At 41.8% G+C, this 27,358-nt stretch overlaps 2 protein-coding genes across 4 annotated transcripts; one reads left to right on the top strand and one right to left on the bottom strand.

The window, feature by feature from the left end:
• The first annotated feature begins 440 nt into the window (after nucleotides 1-440).
• LOC103977886 (ADP,ATP carrier protein 1, mitochondrial) lies at nucleotides 441-5,335 on the top strand. 3 transcript variants are annotated; one of them, XM_009393536.3, is made up of 4 exons: nucleotides 441-572; nucleotides 2,008-2,520; nucleotides 4,062-4,433; nucleotides 4,780-5,335. In XM_009393536.3, exons 2-4 carry the CDS (start codon nucleotides 2,014-2,016, stop codon nucleotides 5,074-5,076), a joined length of 1,176 nt encoding a protein of 391 aa, XP_009391811.1. In that variant the 5' UTR covers nucleotides 441-572; nucleotides 2,008-2,013; the 3' UTR covers nucleotides 5,077-5,335. The 3 variants fall into 3 exon arrangements, with proteins under 3 accessions (XP_009391811.1, XP_064954950.1, XP_009391813.1); XM_065098878.1 differs by having other exon boundaries at nucleotides 455-572; nucleotides 1,892-2,520; XM_009393538.3 differs by lacking the exon at nucleotides 441-572 and adding an exon at nucleotides 591-818.
• A 532-nt stretch (nucleotides 5,336-5,867) lies between these two features.
• LOC135607227 (pirin-like protein) lies at nucleotides 5,868-8,301 on the bottom strand. Its single transcript, XM_065098877.1, has 6 exons — nucleotides 8,046-8,301; nucleotides 7,908-7,957; nucleotides 7,779-7,817; nucleotides 7,644-7,672; nucleotides 7,234-7,400; nucleotides 5,868-6,501 (listed from the first exon to the last, which is right to left on the bottom strand). The coding sequence occupies exons 1-6, from the start codon at nucleotides 8,159-8,161 to the stop codon at nucleotides 5,997-5,999; spliced, it is 906 nt and encodes a 301-aa protein (XP_064954949.1). The 5' UTR covers nucleotides 8,162-8,301; the 3' UTR covers nucleotides 5,868-5,996.
• Nucleotides 8,302-27,358: the final 19,057 nt, after the last annotated feature.

Here is a 27,358-nt window from a genome sequence, read left to right as displayed (position 1 = left end):
CTTTCGATTCGCATGTACCATATTTCGGTCATGTTTCATTTGTCGTACACGAATGCTTTTCTCTTTTCGATTAAATAATATCTTATTTATTTTAGGAAATTACAACAAAATCTCCATATTTTAGTCAAATGCTCTAAGATAAACAAAATCTCCATACGTAAATATGTTCTAGTCGCCGTACCATAAACCTCCGGAACATGTTCTGCAGGAATAAAATACCGCGACTCTCGACCTTCAAATAGCACAAAACGACGCTCCCCACGTTGGCATTCATCCCAACAAGAGTCCGCATAAAATTCTTTAGGTTGGATCAAATCTGACAGTAAAGACCATCGATCAGCAGATACGAACGGTGTATGATGCGTTCGGCCTACGAACAATTCATGGTGACGTCCATAAGAGAACCTTCCTAATCACATTAGGTCAAGTCAACCATTGGGTGCTCGACCCGCATAAATACGGCCCCTCTCGCTCCTCTCGCACCCATCACTGCCTCCTTTCTCTCCCTCTTCCAAGCTGAGGCGTGGAGTGCTCCAATCGCGGAGAGAGATCGATCACGCATCCCTAGATCGGTACATCCGTAATCTCGCATCAAATAATTTCGGCCTTCTCGGATGGCGTTGCATTTGCTTTTTGTTTTTCTCCCGGTCTTACTTCTCTGAAGATGTGTGCTCTCTCCGTTCTTTCCGGCCGATGAACGTGGTTTCTGATCTTTTATTTAAGAATCGGTGGGAGCAGCAGCAAATTTACCTTGTTGGTTTTCGTGTTTTTGATCTATTCGTGCACGGTTTGGCGTCCTGGTTACAGATCTGAAGAAGGTAGGCTTGATCCATCAAACTTTAGTTCTCAGATCTGGTATTTAGGATAGTCCTAGCACCTTGATCGATTGTCCGATTGGCGAAAGGCCCCACCTTTTGCCAGCTTTGCCTTTACCAAATGAAGTTAGTCCGTAAATTTGATCTCTAGTTAGCTTTTTGAATCCGGTATTCTCGTCGAGCCTCATGGATTATTTCGATGATTCTGGAATTTTTCATCTTGCCTGTGATAGCTTAATAGCTTCACATTGTATTATGTGTAACCAGTGTTTCTCTAGCAAATACGAACTCTTTCTTGAGAGAAATGGATTAATGACATGCAGTTAAGGATTTGTTCTTTCCCTGTAGATCTCGGATAGATTAAGTCTTGCCACCTGGTAAGGTTGCTACTTTGCAACTGTTTGACCGTGGCACGAAGCATGTAAACAATCTCTCGTTTTTCTGTGCTAAGCTCGCGTTGATCCTCTCCAGATCCCATGTTTGAGGGAGCGTCATGCACGGGGCAGCACTTTTGTGTATTTTATGCACACAATATAATATGTTATGTTGTTCAACTGCCCTCTACAGGGTCGACTTCGAAGTTGTTACATCACTTAATAGCTAAATTTTCTGGGTTCTTGATTTTTGTACCTCTTTATTCAGATAATAAACAACAAAAAACATATTTTATGGTCGTAGATAATTTTCTGTAATTATCCTCGAGAAAAAGTATGCCCTCAATAAGAAATCCACAGACTCATGTCGTCATTGGAGCTATCCCATGGGAGAAAAACAAACAAATAAATATAAAGACCTAATCCTAATTGAATAACTCGCTTTTCCATCTCCCTATATGCAGTTAATTTGGTGAACCGATTGCAAAAATGGCTGCCGTAGCTAATGTTTTTATTTGACCAGTTTATTCTTCTAATTAGTTGATTGGATAACAACGATAGGGTGGCAGTCACTTTTTAAAGTTTTCACCTTCCAAATAGATAGTTGATTTGGAATGTTGAAATTTTCATTTTATATTCTTTTTGAGATGTTAGTTCTGGCAAGCATTAGCAATTCTTGGTTGTTCTTTCTGTCTATATCAGGTGGATAATCTAATATTCTAAAGAGTTATTGTTCACAAGTTACAAATTTAGTGTTTCTGTGGCATAAAATGTAGTGTTCTGCTGAGCTCATAGATTGCTTCATGTCTTCCTTTTAGGAAGCCATGGAGGATCAGGTTAAGCACCCGACAGTGGTCCAGAAGTTTGCTGGCCAGTTCCATCTTAGAACTAGCTTTTCTCAGGATCTACATGCTCGGAATCGCAGCTTCTATGGCCCGTCTTTGTATGGGAATTCCTTCACAACAGGAAACTATATCAATGGGGGTTTTCAGAAATCAACTATGCAGGCTTGCAATGCTAGCTGTGGTATCCCCACTATGTCATCTGTGTTGCCTGTTTTTGCCAATGCTCCTGCTGAAAAAGGTTTTACAAGCTTTGCTATAGATTTCCTTATGGGTGGAGTTTCTGCTGCAGTCTCTAAGACTGCAGCTGCTCCAATTGAACGTGTGAAACTACTGATACAGAATCAGGATGAGATGATCAAAACTGGTCGTCTTTCTGAACCTTACAAAGGGATTAGTGATTGCTTTGGCCGAACAATCAGAGATGAGGGTGTTGCATCACTTTGGAGAGGGAACACAGCTAATGTCATTCGTTATTTTCCCACTCAGGTAAGTTCTATCCTTTGGTGCTATCTATTACGCACTCTAAATTCAGTAGACTGTTTTAAAAATGTCTCTTATAAACTATTAACGTCACATAGAGTGATTCACATTATCTAGATTCTCCTGGTTTAAGTCCATTCTTGTACCATTTTCTAGAAATTAGAACTTGTTTAAGTGGCAGATCTTAGGCAAATACTATGTTTGTTAGATTTATCATGTAAATTGTATACCGAATAGGTAATTCATAGCTGCTCTTCATGGTTAAGCTCTTCTTGAACCCACATGTCACATGTTCTGTTTTAGTGGTTGATTGACTTATCAATGTACTAGTGTAGATTGAGATTATTAGATTTGATGGATATCAGAAAGTGTATTTTGTTATTACAAACATATGATGAATTGCCATGTTGTCATAATTCGGCACAAGCAAATGTTTGATGAGGATGGAACATCAGTGAATTGAATTAGCTTTTCTTTGGCTGCTGATATATGCTCAGTTTGTCTCCTTGCCTCTTCTTTTATTGTGAGTATTATTAATTTTTTAAATTTTTCATGAATTCTTTCTTTCCTATAGAAGGTGAGCTTTGGCTTATGATAAGATTACTCTTCTGTGACCTGGGTAATCCCTTTAAGTGGGTTAGGCTACATATATTTAGCGAGAGACATGCACTGGACCATTTTTTAACCTTTTCTTTTCTCTTCCTGCATTGAGAACAATTATCTGATTCCAATCTTATTATAAAATTTGGATGTGGAAGTGTGTCTAGATAATCTGACTCGATGTAATATAGATTTTCCATGTCTTCTCTTTCTTTTTTTAATGATACTGTTCACAAGAATCTTATTAACTTAGTTGTGTATGCTCCAGTCATCTTCACTTTGAACTGAACACCTATATATTGCAGAGAGTAATTTGTTGTACAAAAATGGAAAACTATGGATTGTCATAAGTTTATTACTTTTGAATATAATAATTGATTTTGTACAACCTGGGCTTTTTGTTGTGTCAATCATACTTGCAAAAATATGACTTGATGTAATATTGATTTTCCACGTCTTCTCTTTCTTTTTTAATGATACTGTTCAAAAGAATCTTATTAATTTAGTTGTTTTTGCTCCATTCCTCCTCACTTTGAACTAAACATCTATATATTGAACAGAGGATTTAGTTATACATAAAAATGGGCAACTTTGGAGGATCATAAGTTTATTACTTTTGAATATAATAATTGATTTTATACAATATGGGCTTTTTGTTGCATCAATCATACTTACAAAAAATCTGACTTGATGTAATATAGATTTTTCACATCTTCTCTTTCTTTTTGAGTGATACTGTTAAAAAGAATCTTATTAGTATTTAGTTGTTTTTGCTCCATTCCCCTTCACTTTGAACTAAACATCTAGATAGCAAACAGAGTATTTCATCATACAAAAATGGAAAGCTTTGTATTTTCATAAGTTTATTACCTTTGAATATAATAATTGATTTTATACAATCTGGGCCTTTTGTTGTGTCAATCATACTTACAAAAGACCTCTTGCAGGCTTTGAACTTTGCCTTTAAGGATTACTTCAAGAGAATGTTCAATTTTAAGAAAGACAAAGATGGATACTGGAAATGGTTTGCTGGAAATCTTGCTTCAGGTGGTGCAGCTGGTGCTTCCTCTCTGCTTTTTGTGTATTCTCTAGATTATGCCCGTACACGTTTAGCAAATGATGCAAAAGCAGCAAAGAAGGGAGGTGAAAGGCAATTTAATGGTCTTATTGATGTGTACCGAAAGACCATGCAATCAGATGGTATTGCTGGACTCTACAGAGGATTCAACATTTCATGTGTTGGGATTATTGTGTATCGTGGTCTTTACTTTGGAATGTATGACTCTTTGAAGCCTGTACTCCTCACAGGAAATCTCCAGGTCTGCATTTTTTAACTTATGCAAATTCTATCATCTCTTGATATTTTTTTGTCCCATTGGTGCAAATTGAATTTTAGCGTTTATAACATTTTGGTTCTCTAGCATTACGAGTGACAGTATCCAGCGAAGGAATTGGGCATGATTGCAACTTGTCTCTATATTGGCTGGATTGGATAATTTTTATTTGAATTTGAAAGTTTTAATTAAATAACGTGACCTTTTCCAGCTTGATCATGGTTTTGGGCCATTTCATGAATTCCAAATTCTAAAGTTTGTTGCTGTACTATGGCTAAAAATTGATCTGTTTCTGACTGCTGACCCATTTACATGCCATGATGAATTGCAGGATAGTTTCTTTGCAAGCTTTGCTTTGGGTTGGTTGATCACAAATGGTGCTGGACTTGCATCATATCCTATCGATACCGTTAGGAGAAGAATGATGATGACATCCGGAGAAGCCGTCAAGTACAAGAGCTCCTTGGACGCTTTCTCCCAGATCTTGAAGAATGAGGGAGCCAAGTCACTATTCAAGGGTGCAGGTGCTAACATTCTTCGTGCCGTTGCGGGTGCAGGTGTGCTGGCTGGTTATGACAAGCTGCAGCTCATTGTCTTCGGCAAGAAGTATGGTTCGGGTGGTGCTTAAGGATAGATATCATCCTTCCATGATGACGAAAATGGAAACCATTTTTCTTTTTGAGATTACATGCATCTCTTGATGAAGAATTATCAAATTTGAATAAATCTTTTATAGAGAGAGTTTTCCCTCCAATTTTCTTTTGCTGGAGATTTGTTCTCCATAACTTTGATTATTTTCAGATAGCGAATCCGCAAAACTATTTCTGTTGGATGACATTAATGAAGTTGTCAAGAGATGAATCAAATGGTGTTTTTCTTTGGTTTGACTGTAGTGATTGATAACAAACTGAGTTGGTTTCTTCCTAGACACATTAACTTGAATTCCCGAACCATCAAAATGTGACAGTGAAAACAGAGGCATGAATTTTATTCTCAGATTGACAAAACAAGTATGTTTTTTTAAACAGAACTATTTTCCTGCAATAGTTAATGTTAGTAACCTCAATGATAAGTGTGCGACCCTGATTTAATCTCACTTATGATAAAAAAACACTTTCAAGTGAAAGAGCTTGACTGAGTACTTGGATTAAGCATTATCGTGACAATAAAAATAAGAAAAATAGTAAACAAAATAAGTCATAAGTTATTTATTATTATTATTTTATTCTCACGGATAAGCTATAGCACTCACAACTAAAAGATTAGTACATCAGATGATTTTAATATAAATGTTTTTATTTACAATTATTTAGTCCAATCGGATTTGGTAATTAACAGATTTATTCCATTTATTTCAACTTGGAATTCCGATTGCTCGATTTCATTTCTTAGAATGTGTCTTATTAAACTTTAAACAAATAATCAAAAGATTATTATTATTTTTTAAATCTCAAGAGATATTAAACAAACAGGATATCTTTTTTTTTTTTGTTTTTTTGGTGGCTGCCCCCCCTATGAACAAAACAAATAAACATCAAAGGCGTCTGCTCAGCCTTCGATTCCCACCATCGCCTCGGACCTCCAGTACTTGGCCTTCTCAAACCCGTTGATGCAGTACTGGAAGTCGTCGATGGTCCGATCGATCTCCTCGTCGGTGTTCATCACGAACGGCCCCAGTTGGGCTACCGGCTCGCCCAGCGGCTCCCCGCCGACGAGCACGAACCGGAGGGGCTTCGCCGACTTGTTCCACACGTCAACCCCATCACCCTGCCCCAGCAGGAGAAGATTGTGCGGGCCGATCGGGGCGGACTTGTCGCCGCCGAATGCCCCCTCGCCTTCAAGCACGTACACGAATGCGTTCCAGGCGGATGGGATGGGTTGCCGGAGGTGCGCCCGGGGCTTCAGCGTGAAGTCCAAGTACATGGTTGGGGTGCGAGTGTAGACCGGGGATCGGACTCCCATCGATTCGCCGGCGATGACTCGAACCTCGACGCCGTTCCCGGAAGCACAAGCTATGTCCTGGCTCTGCATCTCTTGGTACCTCGGCTCGATCCTGGATGACATCGCAGGCAAAATACATGTGAGGGAAGCTTTTCTTTCTCTGTTTCATCAGTGGAAGAAATGAACATGAAGAAAGCTGGTCGAGAAACACAAGGGAAGCAATTCCAAAAGGCTTTTCTGGTGAGCTAACACGATCCTTTTTCTCTATCACTAGGAGTTCGAAAGAGACTGGTTGGTTGAAAGTCCAGCTCGCATGATTTAGAAAGCAAGTTTGGGTCGGCATAAGCAGAATCAAATGCGGATTGCATGGCAATAGTGTCCAAACAGCATTGATGGCTCGTCTGCAAGTGTGCAAAACAGGGCTCGAAGGACAAACCGTAAGGGTGGTTGGCTGTCTTGGAAGATAAAAAATGTCACCACACGGAATCCATCATAAATTCCAGTCCGACCGATGTGAGGTGAATGGTCGAAACAGTTGATGCAGATCAATATGAGCTACAGAGTCTGCGGACCAGTTATGAAAAGGAGGTTTGAACGAGTAATCGTCTCTCAACCACCGTGACTTTTATCTCTGTCTGAATCATTAGATTGAGACTTCCAAGTTACCCTACTAGAGCAGATATGAATGGCCCATTCACTTGCTGGTCCAGATTCCACAGTTCCTGTGTGCTAAGAAAAGTGCTAGCGGAAATAAAGAAAAGGAATGAACGATACATGGAAAGGAGAAGTTTCATTCCCATGTTCATCTGCTGATGGTGATGGAAAAGCTTTTGGGTAGACTCACATTTTGTTCTTGGAGGACAGATTGACCCAGAGCTGCAGGCCTTTGGATGTGCCTTTCCCTGCCGGCATCTCGGAGTGCACAATTCCCCTTCCTGCCGTCATCCATTGCAGGTCGCCCGCCTTTATTGTACCCTTGTGGCCTTCAAAGTCTTCGTGAGTCACAGCACCCTGCAATTTCCAGGAAGATGACCTCTCAAATCAACGTACATTTTCCTATCGTGACAGAGAAGAGGCATACATAAAAACATTATTAATGTTGTAGTTCACGAGAACTTGGTTCATTCTCTCCTAGAATCCAAGTTGATCGTTAGCATGAACCACAAACAAATTGTTCTATTGGTGACATGCTAATTGAAGGGTTCTACTTGTATGCGGTGAAAAGCTGCAAACGAAAGAGAGATTAAATCGTACCTCTAGCATGTAGGTGACTGTCTCAAAACCTGAAATTGGGAACAAAAGAAGCAGCAGACCAAAAATTGGAAAACAGTGGATCAGATTTAGAATGTAAAATCATAAGACAAGCAGCTTATATGAGTCCTTTGATACCTCTGTGAGGATGATCAGGAAATCCTGCAGGAGCAGTCACTGCAACACAGATGAGAGAGGAAGAAACATGTCACCAGGCTATGACTACCTCTTAATGACAATCTCTTCATACCCAACCAGAAAACTCACCTGAGAATTCATCCAGAACGAGGAAAGGATCAAAGTACCTCAGCTCAAACCTGAAAGCACAAAAAAGAAGGACGCCAATGTGAAAGAGGAACCTTTCCAAAGCAAAACAAGGATCTCAGAGCTCATCCTGGTGATCACCTCCCAATGCTTCTCCTGACGACGGCGCCGTCTCCTTCGTGTTGCGGCTTGGCCAGAAACTTTCTGACGACATGCCGAGGCTTCTGGAGAACACAGGGGACCACTGTCTCCGCCATCTCTGTGCACCAAATTTGCCTGGGAACTATAGAAGATGATCTCAGATCTCTTTTACTTGCCCAACTCCTGTGCTATTAGGCAGAGGCAGAGAGGAGCCAGAATCCATGGCACTTATAAGGTGGAGGCCGAGCGCTGTTCCGTTGGAGGGTCAAAGTGACTACCCCGTCGGACATTACGAGACGGCGTTTGCTTTCGGTTGCAGGTCATGGAAGCTGTCACCTCCATGAGTTGTCGTCATGCTGATGCACCGCTGATTTCAGCTTCCCCGCCTGTATTTGATCATGTGGAGGCATCCACAATACGACAACACTTTTTCTTGCAAAATATATGAAATCGAATAGCGAACAGAGAAGGCAGAGTTCGCACAATCATATATATATATATATATATATATATATATATATATTGGGTGAATGTTTGGGTGGGGAAACCAGTGTTGCACATGCAAGCATCTGCTAATCTCTCGAAAGAAATTGATGACACCCACATCGACGTAGCGATGATGCTGTTAATGGAAGAGTTTTGGTGAGTTCGGAGAGGCCTTCTCCTGTTGATGTCAAGACGAAGCTTCCCAAATCAAAACAACGTGCGAAGTTTTGACCAATGGAAGCTCTGCTTTTGTTTTGTCTTCGCCCTTCAGGGACGTGGTACTATAGCCATTTCCCCAGGTCTATCTACAGGTCAGCTCTCTCCCACATCTGTCTCCAAAAATAGGTTAATGTGCACCCATCAACGTGGTTGGCCAAAGATTTAGAACTCCATTAAAGATGGGGTTTGAGTTAAGGCGAAGATGGGAAGATACAGTTGGAGTTGCTGACTTGGGATATAGTGGGAAGATGAGAAGCTGTCATTGCGTGATGGCGACGAGTTGCTGACTCAAGACGCCTAGAATGGATGACTCAAGAGTGACGGAAGGGTGACGACATAAACATGTATAACAACACACAAATGGATTCAAGAGAACGAGTCCTATTTTAAGATCAAAGGTCTCTTATTTTAACATACCTTTTACAGATCTTCAAATTTTTGCTTAAAGAGCAGATCGATTAAGTATGTCTAAGAACAACAAGAGATGCCTAATCACTGCAGGGAGGGAGGGAGGCATGAGGTCAGGTAGTGTCACCCAAAACATCACAGCCCATTGAGTGGACGAACTATACTTATGGTCCAAGTCAAATCTCCATGGCGTGGCTTCGACTCTGCCATGTCCATGCCCTCATCCTTACACCAGTAATTGTGCCAGATATTTAGTTCCGTGTATCTCCTAAGCATCGGAGCTTCAAGTTCTTGAAAGCGAAGGTTGCACTGTGAAACCCTTTGCTGTTTGTTTTCAGATTCTGTCACCCTTTGCTTCTGAATCAAGCAGTGTCTTTGCTCTTCTACCGCTTCCAAGTTAACACACATACACACACGCACACAGATAGATAGATCAATAGAGAGAGAGAGAGAGAGAGAGAGAGAGAGAGAGCAAATTCCAAGGTCATTACACTGCTTACGATTGACAGGCCTCATCTTCTTGAACTGAAAGGATTTCCGCAACAGAAGAACAAGTTGGAGAGACAATCGTAGAGGAAAAAGGACTGTTTATTATGACTGGCTCCACCTCTATGTTTCTTAGTTATCGATGTGCTGCTTCCTTTCCTCTCTCTATACTGATCATTTTGTAGATTACACACCAACATGTTATGATTTAGATCTTATCCGATTTAAGCAGCGTTTTTTCGGTTTTCTGACACAAAGAGGATCAGTCCTTCCCTTAGAAGATCTCACAAGTTCTAATTTAGTCCGATGTGATTGCTGGTGACTAATGAGCCATTGAAGTCCACAATAGCAAGTTTAATCCATCCGAGTCCATGACAACATCATCAAAACAAGCAGATCTACATGACAATGAATCTACAGCCCATGGCAACTTGCCGTACCATCTGTTCTTTGTTGGCTTCAATGCTTATCCACAAAAAGGGTCCAAGGTTGTTCTTCTACCTCATCCAACGATCAAAGTGATTAGCTGCAGAGCATAGAATCCCACCTTGTAATCATTGCCTTTATTGCAGACCAGACACGTTACCTCTCTCTTCCGGACCTGCTAATATTAATCAAACGTTGCCTTTCCACAACAAAGAACCTTCGCTTCCTAGGCTTGAGGTGGTGAGCATTCAAAACCACACAAGATGATGCAGCCCACAATCGCTGCCTAGGCTGTTTCACTTTGTGGTCATTGTAAACTCCCTTCGGCCATGATATCTTTTACATGCACGGAAATCAACAGCGTAACACTTTTTACCTCAAGCCCAAGAGCAAGTTCGATGCAGAGGGTCTCTCAGATCATGCAATCAGCAGCTACCTGAAGAGACCATTAAAGCATGGTATTATTCTTGTGATCTTTCCCAAGTGGTTGGCAAGACGAAGCCAGAAAGTGCTACAGAACCGTGTCAAGTTGTCGAATTCTTAGACTATGGCATCACCCAAATTAGTCCATTTCCATCCAAAAGACTTTGCCCACCACTGATTCTGTGGGGTAGACTTGAATTCAGGCAGGAGGAAGTCCAATCGTAATTGTGGCAAAATGAATCAGCAAGATTTTGAGATCAAGAAATCGAAGTCTCTTTTGTCAGGTAAAAGAATTTGTATGCACATCCCTGCATCCCATTTATTTGTTCATCATCTCTACAGCAACTGTGATGGTGATAAGAGTCTAAACAACCATTCTTCTGCTCGATATACTAATGCAAACAACCATAATTTTCTATTAGGATCAGAACTGGAGACATATTCGAAGTTATCATTCCGATTGGGTTATCCAGATTTGAACAGTGATACTCTCGGAAGAGTCCCAATTCGATCCCAGCCTAACAGGGAAAGGTAACTTGATCTCAATCAGGAACTCTATTCCATATATGACAGATGTAGCTTAGGAGAATCAATCATTACATTCTGTATGATCTTAAGATCCGCACAAATGCATATTCCGCTTTTTATATATCAAATCTACAAAATGATGGTTTTCATGGAATCATATACTTTTTTGCATGTGACGTGATTCAGGTGGTAGACTGTCTCCATCACCTACCTTGGCATTTCTGAACTCCATCACCGTGTAGCCAAGTAATCCCCCCCATGGCATTTCCGAAGAAGATGTGATGTGGTGGTCGTCTCGGAAATCAGTAAAAGCATACAGTTGATTCAACGGGGAGGATAAATTTATTTGTATGAGTGGCAATAAAGGAATGAAAAGGAGTGGCATTACGTTTTAGATTCTTGGGAACAACTGCTACGATCCACAGACGATCTCAATGGAACTCAATTCACGGGAACTTTATGAGTGAGTTACAGGAGAGTCGAGAGTACAGATGGATTTCCACCCTAAGATGAGACCTCATTAGCACATATTTTAGTCACTAAACCAACTTATCCAAGACAAAACCAGAACCAACATTCCCACTAAATACATGGGCTAAGGAAAACCAAAACCAGAACCCAGTCTCGATATACTTAAAAAGTCACTCCATCGTACTCCGCACTCCATAAGCTGGAAAACGACGACACACAGCAGCAGTTCTATTGGCCTCACCTGGAACATAAGCACATGCCAAGGCCATGATCATCTCCAAAGCTTCCGATTACACCCTCGAGCGGACTTACTCGATCATGTGCTGCTTACTTTTAGCCAAACAAGCATTTTTATTCCTGGCACTAGACACCCACATGCAAAAAGAAGGAACGAAAAAGGAGAGCGGTCATGGCCTTCCCATCCCCCGCCCCCCCCCCACCACCACCACCCTTATAATTAAAGCCCGGTAGCAGCCAAACCATTCACGCACTGCTGCTCCGATTAACCTCTGCAACATCATCATTCCATCCGACTCCCGATGCAGGAGGCCATGCTGCAACTCCTGTCGGCCATGCGGAGGAGGCTGCGGTGGCCCAAGAAGCGCCGCAGCGCACGGGTGTTCGACGAGGTGGCACTGGCACGCACCAGTACCCCGGAGGATGCAGGCGCCGCGCGACGCCCGTGGGGAGGCCTGACGATGCTGCTGGCCATCGCCCGCGCGCCGCTGGCCGCGGTGTCTTGCCTTGTGTGCCAGGCCGAGGACATGGACGCCGGGGGGCGCCTCCATGCAGCGGAGATGGGTGACTTGATGGTCGGCGAGGCCATGCGTTTCGCCATCTATCTCTAGCCATTATATATCATCTAAGAATGATATGATGTGATGTGTTAGAAAATTTTGTGACGTAAGGAAGCAAGAACAGGATTTCGAATGGCTTCTTCGTTTCTTCGTGGCCCAAAACAAGATTTTGCCCTGAGACAAAAAGAAAACATCTTTCACTTGGTTTCTTGTCGTGTGTTCTTTTCTTTGGGTGTTTCTTTCTTTGTTAACATGGAAGGAAAAGTCAAATCGTAGCAGTGTTTTGGGAAGTCAAAGGTCTGATCATCTCTAAGATCTGTTCTCACAAGAACAGCGTGGTTACTCTGTTTGGTCTAGAGAAATCCGGAGTTGATCCGTTTCAAGAAATGCTCACTTCCACCTCAAGAAAAAACCTGCCTCAGATCGAGGAAATAAAGGATTACCAATTGCTTGGTGTTGGGTCCAATCCATACGTGGGCTTGGACAATTGTGTCTGTTGAGTTCAAATCAGTAATTAAGAGAGAGGAAGGGTAAAATTGAGTGAGAGGGCAGCGTGCACAGTGAGCGTGCAGCATGCAGTCTGCAGCGTGCAGATAGAAGAGGGGAGAGAAATAGAGAGAGAAAGATTAGGTTTCTGAGTTTTCTGCTTGACGATCGGTGGCCAAACATTGTCAGTTTCGGCCCAAATTTTATGTGGAGAATCCTTGCAGCAAACTCTATAATCCTAACGGTGTTGATCTACAGTTTACCCTCTCTAAGGTACTTTCCTACGATATTTACTCTGTGAGACCCAGAATTCCCTTTTGAGGAGATCCATCCTAAGTGATGAAGATATGCTATCCTTGAGCCAAGATCTATGATCTTGATGTTATTCTGATCCTCTAGTTATTCTAGAGAAGACCTACTATAAACCTGTTATCAGTATTATTGATAGTGGAAGGAGGAGGTGGACTACGGTCCCGTGGTTTTTCCCACATTGGGTTTTCCACGTTAAAAGATTTGGTCTCACTGTGTGATTGATTTATTGCTCTATTGTTTATGTTGTGCTGATTGATATTAGCATTTTGATATCAAGTTGGTATTTTGATGAGGAACCTATTTTGATACACAAAGAGGGAAAAGAATTATTCTGCATTAACAGGTTTCTTCCCAACAAGTGGTATCAGAGCATCAGGTTGTTTGGTGCTAATTTTCTTGTGTGATTGAAATGGAGTCAGATGGTATGATTAAATTGAACTCATCAAATTATTCCACTTTGAGGCGTCTGATGGAAGATTTGCTCTATTGCAAAGATTTATATAAGCCTATCAAGGTTAAAGATAAACCTTCTACTATGGACGATGAAGAATGGGAAGTTCAACATAGAAAAGCTATTGCCTATATTAGAAGATGGATGGATATAAACTTGCATGAGCATATTTCAGATGAAATCAGAGCTGATGTTGTTTGGCAAAGGTTAGAAAATCTCTTTGCGAAAAAGATAGTGGGAAATAGAATTTCTCTCCTCAGAAGGCTTGTAAATTTGAAATATAAAGATGGTGGCAACATTGTTGAGCACATAAGCCTATTTCAGAGTCTTGCAAACAAGTTGGTTACTATGAAAATGAATATAGATGTTGAGATGCAGGGATTATTGCTTCTCAGCTCTTTACCAGAAAGTTGGGAAACATATGTGGTGACTATTTGTAACTCCACGCCAGAGGGGACTCTAACCATAGATATGGTTAAAGACAGTTTGCTAAATGAAGATGCCAGAAGGAAAGAACAGGGTGAATCTTCTTCTGGGGCATTTGTTACTGAAAAACAAGAAAGACGTGGAAGAAGTCATAGCAGAAATCCATATGGTTATAGAGAAAGATCCAAGTCTAGAAGAGATATCAAATGTTTTCACTGTAATAGGCCAGGTCACATGAAGAAAGAGTGTAGGTTTTGGAAGCGAGAATAGAATGAAATGAAGAAAAATGAGAAAGAGATCAATACAGTTGCTGCTGAAGGTAATATCACTATTGTCTGTGATGAAGGTTGTGTTAGCCTTGTAGCTCAGGACAGTAATTGGGTAATTGACTCTGGTGCTTCATTTCATGTTACTTCTTATGGTGATTTCTTTAGATCTTACAATGCTGGTGATTTTGGTAATGTCAGAATGGGAAACAATGGTACATCTAAGATTGTGGGTATTGGAGATATTTGCTTGGAGACCAGTATTGGGAGCAAATTAATACTCAAAGATGTAAGGCATGTACCAGATATTCGTCTTAACTTGATATCTACAGGTAGACTTGATGATGAGGGCTTTGCACATTATTTTGGTGAAAGTAAATGGAAACTCACTAAAGGTTCTCTAATTGTGGCAAAAGGAAAGAAGATTAACTCTTTTTATGTCATGGAAGCTAAGCTACACAAAAGAGAGATTAATGCAATTCGAAAAGGTGAAAGTATAGATCTTTGACATAAGAGGCTTGGACATATCAACGAGAAGGGACTTCAAACTCTTGCTAGAAAGCAGTTCTTACCAGAGTTGCAAGGTACATCTCTTAAATCTTGTGATCATTGCTTAGCTGGAAAAACACATAGAGTTGCATTTCAGACATATCCATCATCTAGAAGATCTGATCTTATTGATTTAGTTCATACTGATGTTTGTACTATGCAAACTAGAACTCTTGGAGGTGCTCTTTATTTTGTTACTTTTATTGATGACCATTCTAGAAAAGTTTGGGCTTTTGCTTTGAAATCTAAAGACCAGGTACTCGATGCTTTCAAGGAGTTTCATGTTAGTGTTGAAAGAGAAACTGGCAGAAAGCTAAAGTGTGTTCGATCAGATAATGGTGGCGAGTACAGGGGTCCTTTTGAGAATTATTGCAGATTCCATGGTATCAGGCTTGAGAAAGCAGTTCCTAAAACTCCTCAGCAGAACGGTGTGGCAGAAAGGATGAACAGAACCATTGAAGAAAGGATTAGGTGTATGCTTTCCCACGCCAAGTTACCAAAGTCATTTTGGGGGGAGGCTATGAGAACTACAGTTGACCTGATAAATCTTTCTCCATCAGTTCCTCTGCAAGGTGATGTTCCAGAGAGAGTATAGAGAGGAAAAGATATATCTTATAATCATTTGAGAGTCTTTGGGTGTAAAACATTTGTTCATATTCCCAAAGATGAGAGGTCCAAGCTTGATAATAAGGCAAAAGCATGTATCTTCTTGGGATATGGTCATGAAGAGTTTGGGTACAGATTATGGGATCCAGTGAACAAGAAGATTATTAGAAGCAGAGATGTTGTGTTTCTTGAAGACCAATTGTTTTATGATGGTGATAATGTTGAGAAGTCAGAAACCTCTGTTTATATTCCTTGGAGTTTAGGTCCAGTTCCTTCACCTGTAGTTCATGATGATCATGGGGGAGATGAACAAGAAGATCATGGTGAGAATGTAAGTGATGATACACCTACAGTTGATGATGCTTAACCAACTGAACAGGCACCTCTACCACCAGTTGAGATTCCATTGAGAAGATCCACTAGAGAGCGACAACCCTCTACCAGATATCCTCCACATGAGTATGTTATGCTTACTGACGGGGGAGAGCCAGAAACTTACCAAGAAGCTATTCTACATGAGAATAAGAGTGAGTGGGTTAATGCTGCTAGTCATAAGTGCCCAGCAAGCCAATCACGTGAGTGATGGCACGTGTGACTTGATACAGAATCTTTTTGCTTATTATATTTTTGGCGTATATCACTTTATAACTATTGCATAAATGCATATGTATTGTGATGTCCTTGGATTTGTGCAATGGGAATCGGATCGTGATGAGATCACGATAATGAGATCGATTCACCTTTAAACACATATTCTAAATAATCCCGGTCATAGGTTACTCGAGAGGGACATCGTGATAACCGGATAGACTGGTGTGCTGTATACCCGTCCATATGATGGATGCAGCTGGTCTCATAGCTGCTCGTGTAGGGACACTGGGGATACAGTACAGGTGCTCATTGGAGAATGAGTTCACTGATTGATCCGCTTACGGAATGCTGGATGGTTGATGATGCCTTATTGTCAGACAACGATTCCGTAGTCCTAGTGGTGTATCTGGTTCTTAGACTTGAGACACCAAGGATGTCCTGTATGAGTGCTCCACTCTTTGATACCAGACTTATAGGTTTGGCTGTTCCCAGATCTAGTACAGCTAGTCATTGGGAGTGGTAGTCGACCTTACGAGGGCTATTGAGTGTCGATAGAGGATCATCCACTCTCGGTATCATGAGAGGAATATCCTATGTGTTCTTGCTCAGACAAATCCCTGGCTAGGGTCATTCGGGTTGAGAGAGAAAGAGTTCTCCGGGAGAATCCGATTAGAGCGAGACTCAAGTAGAAACCGTATGGGTCTGACAGCACCATGCTCGATATACGGTCTCTGGGATATTAGATGGATGAGGGACTATAGGTACATGGTAACTGAGGACAGACAGGTCCAATGGATTGGATTCCCCTGTATCGTCTGGGGACTACGGCGTAGTGGCCTAGTACTTCCGTAGTCGATGAGTCGAGTGAATTATTACAGAGATAATAATTCACTTAGTTAGAAGGAGTTCTGACAGGTATGACTCACGGCCAGCTCGATATTGGGCCTAGAGGGTCACACACATATGGTAGGCATTGCGATGAGTAGAGGTTCGGATATGAGATATCCGACGGAGCCCTTGTCTTATTGGATGCAGATCCAATACCCACTAGGGAAAGGACCCATTAGGGTTTTGACACGGGATCTCTATAAATAGGAGAGATTCACAGCCTCATAGGCTAGAGTCTTTGCTTGCCCTTCCTATTCTCCTCTCCCTCTCCACCTCAGAGTAGGCCTGGAGTTTTGAGGAGCGTCGTCGCAACCCTGCTGTGTGGATCACCGCTAGAGAGGAGGACGCTTGACCTCCTTCACCCTCTCCTGAGGATCTGCAAGGAAACAGGGATATACGATCTCCCTAGGTAACACAATCTCTATACGCAGTTTTGTGTTTTGCGGATTTTGCGCACCAATCTTCGCACGACGACGAACATCTTTTTGGGAATCGGGGATTTTTGTTTTCTTGTTCTTCCGCTGCGCATATGATGTCGCCCCCCATGATTTCCCAACAGTGGTATCAGAGCCAGGTTGTTCGTGCGAATGATTGGTTTTTGAACTGCGTGTGTTGTGTTTAGGAAGAATATTGACGTCAAAATCGTTGACGCAAAAGCAAGGAAGGGCAGCAACAGTTGCTGCCCTCGATCTGCATGCCTGCAGTCAGCCGCAGCCGCAGCCAGGCAGCACAGCGCCGGCGCATGCGCAAGCGCTGTGCCTGCAGTAGTCGGCCGGCGATCTGCTTGCAGCAGGCTTGCGGCCGGCGGGGCTGGGAGCCCGCTCGGTAGAAGCGCCTGCGGCCACTGAGCCCGCGGGCAGAGGCGCCGCGGGGCAGCAGCGCGGGCTGAGGCACCGCAGGGCAGCGGCGCCTGTGGCCGCTGCTCCCACGGGCAAAAACCCCGCAGGGGCGGCCGCCAGCGAGATAGCACCACCTGCGGGCGCTGACTCGCGGGCAGAACCGCCCGCGAAGGCGGCGGCGCCCGCGGGGGCGCCCACCTGCAGCGGCAGCGCCGCCAGCGGGCGTGCCGCTTCAGGCGAGGGCAGCGCCCCGCCCCTCGCCGCACAGGCCGCCGCCAGCAGGGTGGCGGCGGCAGCAGCAGCAGCAGTAAGAGGGAATTAGGGTTTTATGGGAAAAAGACAGTTTTGCCCCTCGGAATTTAAGAAATTCCAGTTTCTATCTTTTGTCCAAATTACGAAAATACCCTTAGGAATTGAGAAATTCCCTACATGTCCCTGATTTCAGAAAATATTAATTAATTAAAAGGTTTAGTTGATTATTATTTTTATTATTATCTAGTAGTCCTACATGATGATGATTATTTATACATGTGATGTATGATGTGTGGACGGATGATCATGGACCGTGTGATGTGTGTACTTGTGATTATTATTATTGAGGTCTGCGAACCTCCATTATATTTCTCGTTTATTGTCGGGCCTGCGTGCCTATGATTAAGTTGTAATCACATGAGGAGGCGCAGCGGGAGCGTGGAAGCCATAGCGGGACCCACGAGACGGACGATCGTGATGCATGAAGATGCATCAAGATGTCGACGGAACCAACGAGGACGAGATGGACGATCACAAGGCATGGAGATGCACCGTTGCACACATAGATCTTGATGTGAGTGATTAGGCCTACTGGCTCGGGCCTAATCATATTAGGTTGTGGTCCATGATCATCTGGTGTGATTGCTTATACACACACTAGATATGTATATATATTTGCATGCGATGTAGATATATATTAAATATGTACATGTGTGACATGTCATAATAGGAGACCAAATCATAGAAACATCTCTCGATAATATTAAGTCGGTAAACGTGAGGCAATTAGATTGACCCACGTGGCCTTCAATCGTTATGAGTAGGAACCGAATCCCGGTGTAGGTTGAGTTGGTCGAGTCCCTCGAGACTCACCTATATCGCGATTCGCTATCTTGCTTACGACATAGAGATGTCACCGGTGACCTGAGGGCATGATATGCTTGGTCGAGTCCCTCGAGGGTATATCATCAAATCAGACTCATCTTGTAACGAAGGTGTTGACTTAACCGAGCATCATGGTTGGTCGAGTCCCTCGAGGCCATGGTGATTCGGAGGCCGAACAGGACGGGAATCACAAGGAGTTGTGATCGGCAAGAGTTGTCTACCTTTTAGGCTTAGTGTGATTGGTCGAGTCCCTCGAGGTTACACTAAGACGTTGATTGGATCCTGATTCCCACTAGAAGTCTGCCGGAGACTTCCGTTTCACGTGCTGAGGGTGTCGCGTGACTCGTTAGTAAAATAGTGGGAGCATATTAAGATAGAAGTCCATATCTTGATAGTTTATTTCTTGCAAAATCTGCATGTTATTCATTTTTGCTACATCTTTATTTTCAGAAAATGTCGCTTTCAAATCCCTTACGTGGCATACTTGATGTCAACCGCCTCACTGGTCCAAATTATACGGATTGGCTCCGTAACTTGAGAATTGTTCTCACAGCGGAGAAAATCGTGTACGTCCTTGATACAGTGATGCCTACGCCCGAAGAAGGGGCAAGCGAGGATGAGATCACTCGCTACGTGAAGTACATTGATGACTCCACTCTTGCTCAGTGCTATATGTTGGGCTCTATGACTCCAGAGTTACAGAGACAACATGAAAAGATGGATGCCAGATCCATTCTCCTACATGTCCGTAAATTGTTTGAGGAACAGGGAAGGACTCAACGATATGAGATATCCAAGAGCCTTTTCCGCGCTAGGATGACTGAGGGGACACCGGTTCAGAACCATGTCCTAAAGATGATTGAGTGGATAGAGAAACTCACAGGTCTAGGAATGGTCCTAGAGGATAACTTGTGTGTGGACATTGTGCTTCAGTCCCTACCAGATTCCTTTTCACAGTTCATAATGAACTTTAATATGAACAAGCTTGAGGTGACTCTCCCAGAGCTCCTCAATATGTTGAGGGAGGCAGAGAGTACTATTAAGAAAGAGAAGCCAGTTCTCTACACTGGTGAGACCAGAAAGAAAAGGAAAGCAGAAAGGTCCCTTAAGAAGGGAAAGGGCAAGGGCAAACAAGGTAAAGCAAAGGTTGCTAAGAAAGACCCAACAAAGGACAAAGGCCAGTGCTTCCACTGTGGTAAAGATGGGCACTGGAAGAGAAACTGCAAAGAGTACCTTGCAGAAAGGGCGAAACAAAAGCTTGATGAAGCTTCAGGTACATTCATGATCAGTCTCCATTTGTCAGACTCTTATGATAACACATGGGTATTAGATACCGGTAGTGCTTATCATATATGCAATTCGTTGCAGCTTCTGGCAAGGCCTAGGAGACTAGAGAGAGGCGAGATGGACCTCAAGATGGGTAATGGAGCAAAAGTTGCTGTATTGGCTGTTGGCGAGGTCGCCCTACATCTGCCTAGTGGAGCTTTTATTGCATTAGATGCATGTTATTTTGTTCCTTCTATTATCAAAAATATTATCTCCATTTCATGTTTAACAGTTAGTGGATATAAATTTGTTTTTGAGAACAATGGTTATTGCAGCACACTATGATTATGAGATCTGGCAGATGGATGTGAAAACCGCATTCCTCAACGGGAACCTGGAGGAGGAGGTGTATATGATGCAACCTGAGGGATTCGTGTCCAAGAACTGCCCAGATAAGGTGTGTAGGTTGCTTAGATCCATTTATGGACTAAAGCAAGCTTCCCGAAGTTGGAACATAAGATTTGATGAGGCAATCAGATCTTATGACTTCGTTAAGAACGAAGATGAGCCTTGTGTATACAGAAAGGTAAGTGGGAGCGCTATTAGCTTTTTGGTGTTATATGTGGATGACATCCTCATCATTGGGAATGACATAGGAATGCTATCCACAATAAAGGCTTGGTTATCTAGTCACTTCTCCATGAAGGACTTAGGAGAAGCATCTTATATCTTGGGGATTAGAATCTATAGAGATAGATCCAAAAGGATGCTTGGCTTGTCCCAGTCCAGGTACATAGAAACTATTGTCAAAAGGTTTGGCATGGAAAATTCCAAAAGAGGTCTCATATCGATGAGACATGGGATATCGCTTTCTACGAGTATGTCCCCAAAGACTCCAGAAGAAAGGGCGAACATGGATATGATACCTTATGCCTCAGCAATAGGGTCTATCATGTATGCCATGCTATGTACTAGGCCTGATATAGCGCATGCTCTGAGTGTCACGAGCAGGTATCAGGCGGATCCAGGCTTGGAGCACTGGAAAGCAGTAAAGTGTATCCTTAAGTACTTGAGAAGGACTAAGGATCTTTTACTAGTATATGGAGGTAATAGCCTTAAGGTTGAAGGCTACACTGACTCAAGTTTTCAGTCTGATGTCGATGATAGCAAGTCGAATTCAGGGTATGTGTACACCTTGAATGGAGGAGCAGTGTGCTGGAAGAGTTCCAAGCAAGATACCACTGCTGACTCGACCACAGAGGCGGAGTACATTGCTGCATCAGATGCAGCAAAGGAGGGAGTCTGGTTGAAGAAGTTCATCACAGATTTGGGAGTCGTGCCGGATAGTGAGGAGCCGATTTCCCTATATTGCGACAACAACGGGGCAATTGCTCAAGCGAAGGAACCTAGGTCTCATCAGAAATCTAAGCATGTTCTGAGGAGGTTCCACCTTATCAGAGAGATCATAACCCGAGGAGATGTAGCAGTGGAAAGAGTTCCATCCGAAGATAACATTGCAGATCCACTAACAAAGCCATTGTCTCAGATTGTCTTTGAGCGTCACAGGGGTCTGATGGGGATCAGACACATAGGTGATTGGCTTTAGGTCAAGTGGGAGATTGCTAGTCATAAGTGCCCAACAAGCCAATCACGTGAGTGATGGCACGTGTGACTTGATACAGAATCTTTTTGCTTATTATATTTTTGGCGTATATCACTTTATAATTATTGCATAAATGCATATGTATTGTGATGTCCTTGGATTTGTGCAATGGGAATCGGATCGTGATGAGATCACGATAATGAGATCGATTCACCTTTAAACACATATTCTAAATAATCCCGGTCATAGGTTACTCGAGAGGGACATCGTGATAACCGGATAGACTGGTGTGCTGTATACCCGTCCATATGATGGATGCAGCTGGTCTCATAGCTGCTCGTGTAGGGACACTAGGGATACAGTACAGGTGCTCATTGGAGAATGAGTTCACTGATTGATCCGCTTACGGAATGCTGGATGGTTGATGATGCCTTATTGTCAGACAACGATTCCGTAGTCCTAGTGGTGTATCTGGTTCTTAGACTTGAGACACCAAGGATGTCCTGTATGAGTGCTCCACTCTTTGATACCAGACTTATAGGTTTGGCTGTTCCCAGATCTAGTACAGCTGGTCATTGGGAGTGGTAGTCGACCTTACGAGGGCTATTGAGTGTCGATAGAGGATCATCCACTCTCGGTATCATGAGAGGAATATCCTATGTGTTCTTGCTCAGACAAATCCCTGGCCAGGGTCATTCGGGTTGAGAGAGAAAGAGTTCTCCGGGAGAATCCGATTAGAGCGAGACTCAAGTAGAAACCGTATGGGTCTGACAGCACCATGCTCGATATACGGTCTCTGGGATATTAGATGGATGAGGGACTATAGGTACATGGTAACTGAGGACAGACAGGTCCAATGGATTGAATTCCCCTGTATCGTCTGGGGACTACGGCGTAGTGGCCTAGTACTTCCGTAGTCGATGAGTCGAGTGAATTATTACAGAGATAATAATTCACTTAGTTAGAAGGAGTTCTGACAGGTATGACTCACGGCCAGCTCGATATTGGGCCTAGAGGGTCACACACATATGGTAGGCATTGCGATGAGTAGAGGTTCGGATATGAGATATCCGACGGAGCCCTTGTCTTATTGGATGCAGATCCAATACCCACTAGGGAAAGGACCCATTAGGGTTTTGACACGGGATCTCTATAAATAGGAGGGATTCACAGCCTCATAGGCTAGAGTCTTTGCTTGCCCTTCCTATTCTCCTCTCCCTCTCCACCTCAGAGTAGGCCTGGAGTTTTGAGGAGCGTCGTCGCAACCCTGCTGTGTGGATCACCGTTAGAGAGGAGGACGCTTGACCTCCTTCACCCTCTCCTGAGGATCTGCAAGGAAACAGGGATATACGATCTCCCTAGGTAACACAATCTCTATACGCAGTTTTGTGTTTTGCGGATTTTGCGCACCAATCTTCGCACGACGACGAACATCTTTTTGGGAATCGGGGATTTTTGTTTTCTTGTTCTTCCGCTGCGCATATGATGTCGCCCCCCATGATTTCCCAACAAATGCCATGCAAGAAGAGATGAGATCCTTGCTTGTGAACCACACCTATGACTTGGTAAAGCTGCCGAAAGAGAAGAAAGCTCTCAAGAATAAGTGGGTTTATAAATTGAAGACTAAAAATAATAGCTCACAACAAAGATACAAGGCACGACTAGTTGTGAAAGGATTCAGTCAGAATAAAGGTATTGACTTTGAAGAAATATTTTCTCCGGTTGTAAAAATGTCCTCTATCAGAGTTGTTCTTGGTTTGGCTGCCCGCTTGAATTTAGAAGTTGAGCAACTTGATGTAAAAACAACATTTCTTCATGGTGATTTAGAAGAAGAAATTTACATGGAGCAACCAGAAGGTTTCAAAGTCAAGGGAAAAGAAAATCTGGTATGTAAGCTTAAGAAAAGCTTATATGGACTCAAACAGGCACCTAGACAGTGGTACAAGAAGTTTGATTCCTTTATGATGAGCCAAGGGTATGATAGAACCACATCTGATCATTGTGTGTTTATGAAGAAATTTTCAGATGATGATTTTATTATTTTACTACTATATGTTGATGATATGCTGATTGTTGGCCATGATGTTGGAAAAATTGGAAAGCTTAAAAGAGAGCTAAGTAAGTCTTTTGCCATGAAAGACTTAGGATCGGTGAAACAAATACTTGGCATGAAGATTCTTCGTGATAGGAAGAAAATGAAGATTTGGCTATCTCAGGAGACCTACATTGAAAAGGTTCTAGAAAGATTCAATATGAGTAAAGCCAAAGCAGTTTGTTCTCCACTTGCAGGTCATTTCAAACTGAGTTCGAAACAATGTCCTACAAGTGAGAAAGAAAAAGAAGAAATATTCAGAGTGCCTTACTCATCTGCAGTAGACAGTTTGATGTATGCTATGGCTTGTACTAGGCCAGATATAGCTCATGCAGTTGGAGTTGTTAGCCGATTTCTCTCAAATCCTGGAAAGGAACATTGGGCAGCAGTGAAATGGATATTAAGATATCTAAGAGGTACTTCCAGGTTGTGTTTATGTTTTGGTGATGATGAACCTGTGTTAGAAGGGTACACAGATGCAGATATGGCAGGTGATACTGATTCCAGGAAGTCCACTTCGGGATTCTTGATGACATTTGCAGGAGGAGCAGTCTCTTGGCAGTCTAAGTTACAGAAGTGTATTGCTCTATCAACCACAGAAGCAGAATACATAGCAGTTACTGAAGCCTGCAAGGAAGCTTTATGGATGAAAAAGTTTCTACAGGAATTGGGCTTGAAACAGGAAGGATATACTGTTTACTGTGATAGTTAGAGCGCTATTCACCTCTCTAAGAATTCAACATACCATTCTAGATCCAAGCATATTGATGTGAGATATCACTGGATTCGTGATGTGTTTGAGATGAAAGAATTACAGTTGGAAAAGGTGCATACCAATGATAATGGTTCAGATATGTTGACAAAGTCTTTGCCTAAGGAGAAGCTTGAAGCATGTAGGCGAAGAGCGGGCTTGGTACAGCCCATCATATGAGCTGGAGGGGGAGAATTGTTGGGTTCAACCCATATGTGGGCTTGGACAATTGGGTCTATTGAGCCCAAATCAGTAATTAAGAGAGAAAGGGCAAAATTGAGTGAGAGGGCAGCGTGCACAGTGAGCGTGCAGCGTGCAGTCTGCAGCGTGCAGCTTGCGGCGTGCAGATAGAAGAGGGGAGAGAAATAGAGAGAGAAAGATTAGGTTTCTGAGTTTTCTGCTTGACGATCGGTGGCCAAACGTTATCAGTTTTGGTCCAAATTTTATGTGGAGAATCCTTGCAGCAAACTCTACAATCCTAATGGTGTTGATCTACAGTTTACCCTCTCTAAGGTACTTTCCTATGATATCTACTCTGTGAGACCCAGAATTCCCTTTTGAGGAGATCCATCCTAAGTGATGAAGATATGCTATCCTTGAGCCAAGATCTATGATCTTAATGTTATTCTGATCCTCTAGTTATTCTAGAGAAGACCTACTATAAACCTGTTATCAGTATTATTGATAGTGGAAGGAGGAGGTGGACTACGGTCCCGTGGTTTTTCCCACATTGGGTTTTCCACGTTAAAAGATTTGGTCTCACTGTGTGATTGATTTATTGCTCTATTGTTTATGTTGTGCTGATTGATATTAGCATTTTGATATCAAGTTGGTATTTTGATGAGGAACCTATTTTGATACAAAGAGGGAAAAGAATTATTCCGCATTAACATGTTTGTTCCCAACGCTTTGAAAATCCTTTTATTTCTCCTTCAGAACTCTCGACTCGAGTAAAGGTATGATGGTGATGACGATGATAGGAACAATATGGGAGCATTTTTCTTTTGATGTATGTGGAATAAACAGGGTTGATCAATGCGTCAAAAGATGTCTCGATCTATCATGGTACGAAGTGTGATGGTAGTGGGCAATCTCATGACTGGTGGGGATGTGCATAGCCTTTAATTGTGATAATGCAGGCAGGGGAAGACCCAAACTATCCCATTTGTGATAATGTAGCTTTTAATTTGAAAGTTACTCGTAGCTGCAAGCTACGAAAGAGATAAGATTGTTTACATAGATAGCTCCAGAGAATATATTTCCTGCTTTATTCAAAGCAAAGGAAGGAACAAACAGCGAAGAATGCTGCCGGAGAAACACCACCTTCATGAAAATTTTCGTCCATTTTACTTGTAAAAGTTAATCAGTGCAATTTAATTTTTAGATGATCTAATAATAGTGCCCCCCAAGTTTGGAACTTTAGGTTAATGCTATGGTCGGAGACTGAATTAGTTGAGAATTTGAGGTAGAGAATGAAACGAGAGCTAATGTCGTGTATGTGAAAAGATCACAATATAGATAAATATAAAATGATAATTTTTTATTTTTATATTTTAATCATCGATCGGTTTGAAAATCAATCATAAATCTAAGTACATAATTTGAATATATTATTCAAGCACGAAGAAAATTTCTCCCTCACAACTTACATAAATATGCATTACCTTAATAAATGAAATTACCCTTTTCACAACAAATTTTTCATGGTATTCTTGCTTTAAATAAGGTTCCATCTTTCTTGCTCTCTCTTTCTCTATCTAATTGGTGACTACTATTGTTCTACCTTGCGTATCCTATTGTTGTTTTATAATTCTTCTTGCTTTCGGATTCTAATATTGTATCGAAGATGAAGATGCACGACTCCTCCGTACTAATCTCCCAACGCGTCGAACGTTATTTTCCCTCACCAATCGCTCTCACACTTACATGCTAAGTTTTTTATCTACTCTAATGAAAATAACATAAGCGAAAAATACTATTGTTAATTATATACAAAATTTAAAAGTTATTATAGATGATTTGGCTTTAATAGGTTATCCCCTAAGTGATGAAAAAATCATTATTCATATTCTTGATAGTCTAAGAGACGAATATAAGGAACTGATAGCAATAATTCGGATACATGACTCACTAATGTCATTTAAAAAATTATATGATAAGCTAATTGATCAAGTATGGAGGCAACTATGGAGGCAATGAAGACATTATCACCGGAGATGATAATGAAATCCCTATCACTCAAACTGATTTCACAATGCTTAATTCACACATAAATACTATTATACTCTATGATATTTTATGTGCACATCATATAAAAAAAACTTTATTTTCGTCTCTCAATTTTAAAATAATATCTCTATTAAGTTATTTCCTGACTCGTTTCTTGTAAAGAATCTTAACACGAAGGCATTCTTGGTCCAAGGCCAGAATAAATATAACATCTACGAGTAGTCACAAAACACCCAACTAATCACTCTTGTTTCAGTTGCTACTCTAATCGATGTGTGGCATAGTCGCCTTAGTCACATGTTATTCTCCATTCAACTATGACTAATTTCTCGTGACTTTTTTTTAATTTTTAAATTAAGTTAAATTATAACTCATTGTAATGGTTATTTTAATAATAAAGTCAAAACATTTTTCATATACTACTCAAATCTACTCCTACAATATAATATGACATTATTAGTGTCACCTACTTACGTGTCAACCCAGTGTTCCACTCACATAAAATACATTGACATTAACTTTTACTTTATTAAATATCAAATTACGTCAATTACGTATTTCTCACGTACATATTCTA

This window comes from Musa acuminata, chromosome BXJ2-3, assembly GCF_036884655.1.
Source record: "Musa acuminata AAA Group cultivar baxijiao chromosome BXJ2-3, Cavendish_Baxijiao_AAA, whole genome shotgun sequence".
NCBI lineage: Eukaryota > Viridiplantae > Streptophyta > Magnoliopsida > Zingiberales > Musaceae > Musa > Musa acuminata.
This window is presented reverse-complemented; position numbering and strand designations above follow the sequence as displayed.